The 10,193-nt window shown below is 44.4% G+C and overlaps 1 protein-coding gene and 1 long non-coding RNA gene across 3 annotated transcripts in view; one reads left to right on the forward strand and one right to left on the reverse strand.

Moving 5' to 3' along the window:
• Positions 1-5,191, forward strand: part of SLC13A3 (solute carrier family 13 member 3) — a 92,171-nt gene extending 86,980 nt beyond the window's left edge. For both annotated transcript variants that reach the window (XM_053250850.1, XM_053250851.1), the window contains one exon: positions 1,510-5,191. In XM_053250850.1, coding sequence (XP_053106825.1) covers positions 1,510-1,695 — 186 coding nt within the window. In that variant the 3' untranslated portion in view covers positions 1,696-5,191. The remainder of the gene's footprint in view (positions 1-1,509) is intronic.
• Positions 5,192-8,546: 3,355 nt separating this feature from the next.
• Positions 8,547-9,965, reverse strand: LOC128325438 (uncharacterized). Its single transcript, XR_008307450.1, has 2 exons — positions 9,838-9,965; positions 8,547-8,809 (listed from the first exon to the last, which is right to left on the reverse strand). It is a non-coding gene; the product is annotated as an uncharacterized LOC128325438 (long non-coding RNA).
• Positions 9,966-10,193: the final 228 nt, after the last annotated feature.

Consider the following 10,193-nt stretch of genomic DNA (forward strand, 5'->3'; position numbering starts at 1 on the left):
TAGTTCTTTTGAAATACTACTCTAACAATTTGACTAAGTTAATCTGATTTCAGAATGACTCTGAAGCTATTCCCACGATCAGTAATGCAGGCGAAGGGAGCCTAGCCTCTGTTGCCAGATTTGGCTTTTTTACGGCCCATTTGACTCATGAGTATACTCCTGAGGTTCTGGCCACCCTAGACCACTTTCTACTGATCGTGGGAACCACTGGGCTCACGGGCAAGCCCGGTGGTTCCAAGGTGCCTAGCCTGCTTAATTCTCCCTCCCCTTAAATGAGGTTAACAGAGTGAGCGCTCTGTTAACCACATTTTTTTTGCTCATGTGCTAGAGCTGGTAGTCGTTTGGGTGGCCGATCTGGCCACCCAGGGCTACAATCATGATTGTCTGTGGGGAGAGAGGGCTAAGACCTTTCTCCCCACAGAGCCTGGTAAGGTGCTTTATACAAATTGTGTGAAGCACCTCCTTGTGTTTCTATTATGGCAATTACTCAATCATACACAATTAGTGGTATTCTCCCAAATAAACTAGCAGAGATCATATAGTGTATCTATTACTGCTGCACTCATTTGGGTTGGACAGTCCTGAAATTAGCTACTGTGCTGAGTTAGTGATGTGGGACTCTGTCCACAGTCCAGTGATTCTCAGCAGCTCTCGTTTGTCTTCTCTTTGACAAGTTGACACATTGGCTGAAAATGTAAGGATGTTTTTCCTGGGACAGTTTCCTCAGTGGAATTCAAGAAACTGAGGAACAACAGCCCCTTTAAGGACAAGATGGGGTTTCAAATCTGTTAGTGGCCCTCAAGCAAATGCATCAGGCCACTGAGCTCATGATTGGTAGCTCCCACAGAACCAACATTTATATGAACTTGTCAGCACTAGATTTGGCAGCTATGTAGCACGAGCCAGAAACCTGGACTTACAAGTCAGTTAGAAACCAAGAAGTCAGGCACAGTGATATTGGTATTGCCCAAGCAAAGTACAGACCTGATTCAGAAGCCTTTATAGCCCTTACAAGTCAAGAAGAGCCCAAGCAGGTGGATTTACTCCAAAGCCTCGAAACCACTTACTGACCAGAGCACCTTCCAATCTGTAATCTCTGTGGCTTACCACACAGACCAGTAGAACACAGATCCATCCATCTAAGTGAGATGCCTGGATGCTGCAGAGTTCTGAGAAGCACTCCACCACTCCTAAGTCCAGCATAATTGTTGCAGCAACAAAACCCCCAGTGGGATCTTTGTGATGACATGGAGGCGTTGCGTGTTTGCAAGGAGCAGTGGAGAGCTTCTCAGTAGAATGCTGCAATGTTCTGGCATCTTGCTTAGAAGGATGGTAGACTGCATAATATGCAAACCACTGTAGTCTCTGGACAGTCTGCATGTACAACACATTACAATAACTAACCTGGACCTTACTAGAACATGGATAACCATGACCAGCCTCTTTCCGTCCCAAAGAGTCCACAGCGGGCACACTAACCTATTTCATTTTTTTGGTTTTCCTCCACAGGCAAGGACTGGTCTGCTAATGAATCTGATGGGAGTTCTCCTTCTGAGCCTGGCCATCAACACTTGGGCCAAGGCCATCTTTCAGCTAGGCACCTACCCTGCTTGGGCCAATGTTCATCCAGAAAATACAACTACCCTGCTGGTGGATGTACAGAACATCACTTTGAACTCAATGAGTAAATTGTGAACAAAACAACCTTGTTTTCGGGGGACCCTTCCCTTCAGATTTGGGCATTGAATTAAATTAACATCAAGTACAAGTATGCACAGGAGACAGCATCAATGATGCTTACCCTACCCAGGACTGTCAAGTTCTTATATGTCGGTTGTTGTAAATATTAGTGAATATCTACTGGATAATTATTTTGTGTCCCAGAAGATGTCTCAACCTTCCTACAAAAATCCATCAGACATTTCTAGGTAGTGTTTGGGGCATTAACTGATGGGCCTGGCAGTCCTTTTCCCACCTGTGAACACTTCTCTTGTAGAAATCAAGGGAATGATTTTCCTTCTTACTAAAGGAGACTTGCCACCTGAATGTAGAAGCATATCACCATCTTAATATGGAAGCACAGAGCAAGTGAAACTGTGACTTGTCTTGGACCAGTAAACCATTTGTACACGGCAAGTTACTTGCTCTCCATCAGATACCAGTATCCAAAGCAAATATAAAAAGAGATGTTATGATCTCTCTTGTCCAAGATGATGACTACCTGGCTTCATTTGCTGTGTGTTAGAACACTGGAGTATAGACTCTGTGGATCAAATCGCAAACAAGTTTTGTCCAGAAAAGATGACTGAGTGCTCAGGATTTTGAAGACCTTCAGAGATAATTAAACGAATGTGTCCTCCCCACCACTTTCTAAATAGATAGGCATTGCTTTCCCTTTTCCCACTCACAGTCACCTCATAAATGTGAAAAAAGACTCACTAGGCATAATATGAAGGATGATGGGGATTTACTTGAAAAATGCAGGAACTAAGTAGTCAGTTTGGTTGAAAAATTATGGCAGTGTCTAGTGGTTGAGGATGTAAAGCTGTGTCTCACTGACCAAAGTGCCCATTCTCAAAGTTGTTGAAGGCTTTGATGACATTTGTCATCTGGTGTTCTTTCCCCTCCTGCGGCTTCCCCTCTGTGTGTGGCTAAAATTGGGTCATAGATCAGAGTAATAGGATATGTCCACACAAGTGCTCTTGTCACATTGCCTTTAACATTGCTGCTACAGAACTAATTTTATGCATTTCCTCTCTGCACATAGGCTTCCTTCTCCCAGAACTGCATGCCCAGAGTTTTTGTTTATTTCCTTAATAAGCACTGAAGGTATATAATTGTACTAAATACTGACACACTATGACCCCTGCCAATACATCTGATGCAGTGTACTGAGAAAAAAAGGGAATTGGGGAGAAGGAATCTTGAAATGTGAAGTAGCCAGGTATTCAACTTCTGCTACCCAATGAAATGAGCAAAGTGTCTAATGTGCAGTCTTTGATGGAGCCCAATAGAAAATAATTGGTAAAGGAAAAGGCTTCAGTGAAGAATTAGATTTTGAAAACCCCCAGAAATTGAGTTCAAACAGTGTCAGATCACACGTGAAGCTGCCTTATACTGAGTGCTCCTCCATATGGTATTTTTCCAGTTTACGTACACTGTGGAAGTGTGGGTGCACTGTTTTAAGAAGCTGCACAACTGTCCTCTTGCACAAGACCACTGGGGCTGGCTTCCATGTGTGCAGCAGTGCTGATTAGGAACATGGGTGTTTCCTTGCATATCATATGGGCCATCATAACAATGATGCAGTGTCATTTCTTATTAGCCCTTGTATTGTCATGTTCCCAGCAGCAGTCGCTTGCATCCTCAGTGGTGGACCTTGCCTCACCAGTGGAAAATATTGGCGGAAAATGTGTGGTACTTAATATTGGTAAGGTTAGCAGGATTAGACCCAAGTGGAAGAGGACTTCAGAAGCTAGATTTTGAAATATTTGTGTGCTAGGAGGACCAAATTTTTCTTAACTTTTTGAAAGTTATTATGATATGTAGCACGGTAATGACTTCAGATGCTTGTGAAAGACTCTTTCCAAATGGCTATGATGACTTACTGGATAAATTGTTGTATTCCTCCATTGCATGACAGTTTAGAAACACAGGACTACTCATAGGTATTTCCAACCATTTTTGCTGGAACCTTTTCAGTTATTGAACTTTTCAACGTGAGAGCCAGTGGAAAGTATTGCACATGGAATTGTCCAGATCTGCTAAGCATAACATACTGAAATTGAAGAAAGCCATAATATTTCAACAGGGAATCACAGTGGGTCTTGCACTCATAAGGTGATCTAGGTTCCACAATTTGCCTTATTTTAAGTGATGCATGTATAAGATCATAAGAACAGCCCTGCTGGATGGCCTGTCTAGTCAGGTACCATGTTTCCCACAATGGCTGATCTGATATGTTTGGACATATATCCATTCATCTTTCACCTTGTATAAGCGTCTCAAGAAAAATGGCAAAACTGCTCTAGGGGTTAGGTGGAAGAGATTTGTTGGCAACATCACAGGAGCTAGCCAATAGGTGAATTTCATAACCCACTCTTCCCAGGTTCAAAGCCAAACCACATCAAACACAAACATGTGTTTTCTAAGCTCACCCTCAGATCAGCAAGTAAGCTTGCACTGAACACAATGAAGGTGCTTTCAAGCTGTCTCTGCTGCTCTTAAAATGTTTTATCTGTCTTCATCTCGTATAGACTAAGACCAGTCACTATCTCTTAGCCACAATTAAAATGGGAATAATTATGAACTACCTCAGAGGGACATTGTGAGGGTGAGTGATGTAAGGGCTGTAGAAATTTCAAGAGCTATAGAATTGATGACTAACTCCATTCATGTCCTGATACTGACAGGAGATTTATTGATAGGTGTGAAGTTACATCATTGCATCATATATGCCCATGCAGGAGCTCTCCCTACTAATCATAACAATGCAAATTTTAAACATCTAGATTTTTGAAACTGACATGCCACCAAAGAAGTGCTGAATTAATAACATTTGCAGAGGATTATTAATGGTGAGATTTAGGGGTGGGAGATTTTAGCACTTTGATCTCTTTTTATATAAAATTGATTATTTGGGTGCTTTCAATGAAAGTGTTTATAAATGGACAGTGATTCTAATCACCATTGTAATCCAGATTCTGTGTGTTCTGTGTGTGTGAGGAATGGGCTTGTTTCAACTCAAAGATCGATACTGAAAGCATGTTTTGGAAAATGTGAAGCCAGCAGGAGTTGTGCTGCAGGGAAGAGGAGAAGGCAGGGAATTCTTGTTGTGATGCAGAAAATGAATCCAGTAGCTTCATAATTCATATTAACCCTTATGAAATCTATGGAGCAATGCTGCCCTACCTATGGAGAAAATAGCTTGGGGCTCTGTATTACACTGCCTTTTTCAGACCACTTAGGTTCTGTTCCTGGAGAAAATTTGGTGAATGCAGCCCATAGACCCACAACTCTCTCTCACTTCCTCTTTAATCATAGTAGCTGCTGCTATACAAATTAGATTATGATTGCATCATGGAAATGAGCATAGACAGAGGTCAAGCTAAAAGCACCAAAGCCAGATCATTCTTGATCCCCAAATCCTCATGATTATGACAACTGAAAATAAAATGCACTCATTAGCCTATCACACTGTTTTAGTTTACATTTGTGAGTCACAGGGAAAGGCTGATGCTCACGTCTCCTCTATTGCCCATTGTTGTTGTAGCCCAAGTGCAGGGCTGTCCTTAGGGCATGGCAAGCAGGGCAACCACCCTGGGCCCTGCTCTTTTAACCCCCATTAATATTAACTGGAAGGGGGCCCTGCACTGGCTGATTTGCCCTGGGCCCCATACCCTGCACCCCATCAGGGCTATCTAAGGACAGCCCTGCCCAAGCAGGGTTACTCTCCAGTATTCAAGCCATACAACGGAAGATGACTAACTTCATAGGCATTTTAGGAAACAGGCGTACTGGATAGAAATGCATTCCTATTGGTGCTACAATCCTATGAGACCTGGCTTGGGTACAAGCCTCATTGAACTTCTGTATGGACATATATTCATTTAGTACAGAAGTGCACAACTTCAGTTCTCCAGCTGTTGTTGGACTACAACTTCCATCATCCTCAGCCCCAATGGCCAATCGTTGGGACTGATGGGTGTTGTAGTCCAACATCTGCAGGAAGGCTGAAGTTGTGCAACCCAGATTTAGTAAAAATATTAGCTGCCCTCCAGCATATGCTCCTAGGGTGCCCTATAACTAAAAGAATCAAACATTAAAACAAAAGATAGCTGCAAAGCAATAAAAGTGTGGCAAAACAACATCCATTCATAAATGCCTACTGAATCATAAAATAGCCATCGAAACTAGCCGTACAAGATATTTTATTTATTCATCATATTTTTATACAACCGGATATGTACATTTCTGGAACTGAAATTCCAGAGATGAAATTCCAGGACTTATGTGGTGCCAGAAAAATATCAAACTAGACACCAGGTAAGCTACTAGGGGGGCATTCAAAATATGGGGAGCCACAGCCAGGAAGAAAAACATTGGCTTTTAGAAGGCCAGTACAGGCACAAGAGCAAAAGTGGTACTCTTGCATCAGCTCTGCAGTGAAAGTCTTGATGCAGTAGTGAGCATTGGCACCACTCTGGGGACGCTTGCTCACTGCCCAGTGGTGGCTCAAGGCCTCTGTGCACCTGAGGTAGGTGCCACCCTCCTTGTGTTATAAGAATATAAGAACATAAGAACAGCCCTGCTGGATCAGGCCCAAGGTCCATCTAGTTCAGCATCCTGTTTTGCACAGTGGCCCACTAGATGCCGCTGGAAGCCACAGGCAGAAGTTGAGGGCATGCCCTCTCTCCTGCTGTTACTCCCCTACAACTGGTACTCAGAGGCATCCTGCCTTTGAGGCTAGAGGTGGCCTATAGCCCTCCAACTAGAAGTCAATGATAGACCTCTCCTCCATGAAGTTCTCCAAACCTTTCTTAAAGCCATCCAGGTTGTTGGCTGTCACCACAACTTGTGGCAGAGAATTCCACAAGTTGATTAAGTGTTGTGTGAAAAAGTACTTCAATTTGTTGGTCCTAGATTTCCTGGCAATCAATTCAATGGGATGACCCCTGGTTCTAGAGTTATATGAGAGGGAGAAGAATTTCTCTCTATCCACTTTCTCCATACCATGCATGATTTTATAGACCTCTATCGTCTCCCCACAGTCGTCTTTTTTCTAAACTAAAAAGCCCCAGGTGTTGTAGCCTTGCCTCATAAGGAAGGTGCTCTAGGCCTCTGATCATCTTGACTGCTCTCTTCTGCACCCTTTCCAGTTCTACAATGTCCTTTTTTAGATTGGTGACCAGAATTGTATGCAGTACTCCAGGTGTGGCCGCACCAGTTTTGTATAAGGGCATTATAATATTAGGAGTTTTATTTTCAATCCCTTTCCTAATGATCCCTAGCATGGAATTGGTCTTTTTTTGGAGGGTGGTCCTTGAAATACCACCCTCGTGTGCAACCTCCTTTCTTCCTTTCCTCCCTTTTTTAAAAAAGCAAGGGGTAGGAGTTAGAAGGGTATCTTGCCACCTTGTTGGTGTTCCAATAAGTTGCAGCTTGAGACAATGGCCTTACCTTGCTTCAGGAATGGGCCACCCTTGTCATTGCCCTTTATAGAACAGCTTTCGAGTATGGGTATTGTTGCAAGGTCTTCAATGTGAGAGCGATTCTGAACTGTGCTGACCTCCACACATCACCACACTTTTCTCAGTGCTGAGAAGTCCCTTTAGGAGAAACTGAACCCTCTCTTAAGAGCTCTGTGGGGAAGGACTACATTGTCATTGCCTTACAATGACAGCACTCTGTACATGCCTCCCAACATGGTGCAGGGGCTCAAGAGGACTCTGCTTCCTTTGCAGAGGCCCCCTAGTGTTGGACAAAGTTCAGCACTACATGATGAGAATGATCACCTCCACATGGTGCCAGGGGAACCATGCAGTGTATCAGTATTCAGCTTTGGCCAAGGCTTCACACAAGCCCCAAAACTATTAGTCAGGGAGCAAACTAGGGGCTAATGCGGGGAGCACTGCTGTTTCCTGGGCCTTACAGTGACAAACATTATCATATAATCGCTCTGGCAACTGGGTTTAAGTTCTGATTGAAAATTCCTTTTTGTCACTATCTTGAGGCTGGGTGTTTCTTTATTCATATAAAACCTGCAATTGTCTTAGCCCTTGGTAACGCAACATGGTTGGAGAGAGAAATATATCCAGGGGAAGACGTCTGAAGTGCTATGATTACTTCCCTAAGCGTTGCCCTTCTGTTAATATCAAAATCCAATAATTGTCATAAGGATGATTCGACGGAATGATTCAGCACATGCACCTCCTACTTAATTGATTTGACATAACCACCCAAATCCGAGAGACTGTAGAGGATCACTTGAGATGCTCACAGGTGTGCAAATTTTTAAAATTTGTAATGATAATGTCAAGTTGGCATTTCTGTAACCATGATATTCACCTGCACATGCAGAGAACAATTACTACCTGGTTTTATAGCACACTTCCTACCACATTATGCATTTACACTATACAGAAGCGTCACAGGATCTCATTCCACCCTTCTCCCCCACCCCCCGAAGCCCTCTTACCTCTTTAGTGGGCCCCCTACAGAGTGGAACCGCCATAACCCCTTTGATGTTGTTCCAGGTGAAGGGTTGAGAGCCTACATGGAAGCAGCTCTGCCAGGCTGGATGGTTCTGGCCAGGCTGGTGGCTGTGGAGATTCCTGGGGAGGGGCAGGGCAAGACAGGTCAGGCCGGAGGCCCTCTAATAGCTATGGTTGATTAGCGGGGAGGGGGGCATAAACATGCTGCCTTGCACAGTTGCCTGGCCCGGCTTCTGCTGGTCTGATATGGCAAGAGCCTTAAAGGGGCAATGCTGCTGTAACATGGGTTCTGAAGCGCCCAGACTGCAATTGAATTTGCAAGAGAGCATTAAAGATAAAACAAGTGATACGTATTTATGCAAATATTCACTAACAAGAAACGTTTAACTTAACAGTTCTCACACATGTCCTTCCCACTCCCCACTTTTGTCTTTAAAAAGTCCAGTATTCAACTGATCCAATCCACTTTGTGAAGAAGGAAAGTTAAAAACAACTGTCCAACATGAACTCCTGGCTTGATCCAGCTCTTCTGTTTTCAAACACTTTACTTGCGGCTTTCCATGAAGGCCCACAAGACAAACTCAAGAATTACAGCTCTGTAATTAAACAATACATACATATAACACCAAACAAAATAAATCCCTCCCTTATAATTAAATAGACATCTGCTCACTTAAGCAAGGAGTTAGGTCTGGTTCAGCTTCTGTCTCATGCATCAGACATCCAGCCATCCATTATCTCCCTCTGGGTCTAATCACAGCAGAGTAGCTATTTGATCATACCCACCAGCCTGAACCAAATGCTATACTACACCCGGGAGGAGGGGGGTTATACTACCAACTGTGATACCTGAACCAAATGCTGTACTACACCCGGGGGGAGGGGGGTTATACTACCAGCTGTGAAAGCGATGTTAACATTAAGACAGATGTGAATGTCCTTGGAAAGGCCTGACGAAATATATTTATACTAGCTTAACCTGCACAGGGCATTTGCGCGCTAGTACTTGATTGCTCCCCTCACCCCTTGCCATAGTCCCCCTCACTTCAGAGATCTCTCCTCCCTCATCTGAGCCACACTCCTCCTCCTCCTCCTCCTCCATCATCATCTTGTTGCTTCCATTCCCCTCACCCCTCTTGTTCACTCCTCCATGCTTCACTCCTCCATGCTAGACCCAGAGGGAGATAATCCACCTCCTCACCACATGGCTGCAGCATTGCTGGTGCCTATTGGCCAAGCTGCAGCTACCTATCCCCAGAGACCTCCCCACCCTTACCCAAGCCCTGCTCCTGCGGCCCTTCCTTGCTGCTGCCACCACCATGGCCGCTCATTCCCCTCAGGCTGCTGACAAGCCAGGGCCCATCCCTTGCCTGCCTCCCTCCGCCAATGGCCTCGGTAGCCCCAAACAGCAGCAGTGGTTGACTGGGCCATTTCTTGCTGCTGCTATAACTACTTATTCTCCTCAGGCTGCTGACAGGCTTGGGCCTGTCCCTCACCCTTCCTTCTTTCTCTCTTCCCTTCCCTTCTCTTCTTTCTCTCTCTTTCTCTCCTCCACTCGCTCTTCCCCTCTGCCTTTCATCCCCTCCCAGCTTATCTCTGCCTCTCTCTTCCTGAGTTAACAGACCTTGTTCATCTTGTTTCCTCATCTAATTCACACAAAGGCAGCCTCCTTCTCCTGAAGGGGCTCTTTCCTCCCACATGACCCCTCTCTTTGCAGACCCCTGCCCACTATCCTTTTATATAGAGAGATTCCTCTCCTCTACAGTCAAGAACATCTTCCGACCAGTAACAGTTGCATTCCAACTGACCTTAACCATCACAGGCTCCTCCTCCATATCTGCATATGGAATCCCCACTGCCCAGTCAGGTGCTTCTGCTCATGAACTATTGCAAGAACTGTCGTGCACGGGATTAGCCACAGGTATGCCTTAGAGAATTATATATATATAGATTCCACTTTTCAACAAAAAGTCCTCAAAG

The sequence above is a fragment of the Hemicordylus capensis genome, chromosome 4 (assembly GCF_027244095.1).
Source record: "Hemicordylus capensis ecotype Gifberg chromosome 4, rHemCap1.1.pri, whole genome shotgun sequence".
In the NCBI taxonomy this organism is placed as follows: Eukaryota; Metazoa; Chordata; class Lepidosauria; order Squamata; family Cordylidae; genus Hemicordylus; species Hemicordylus capensis.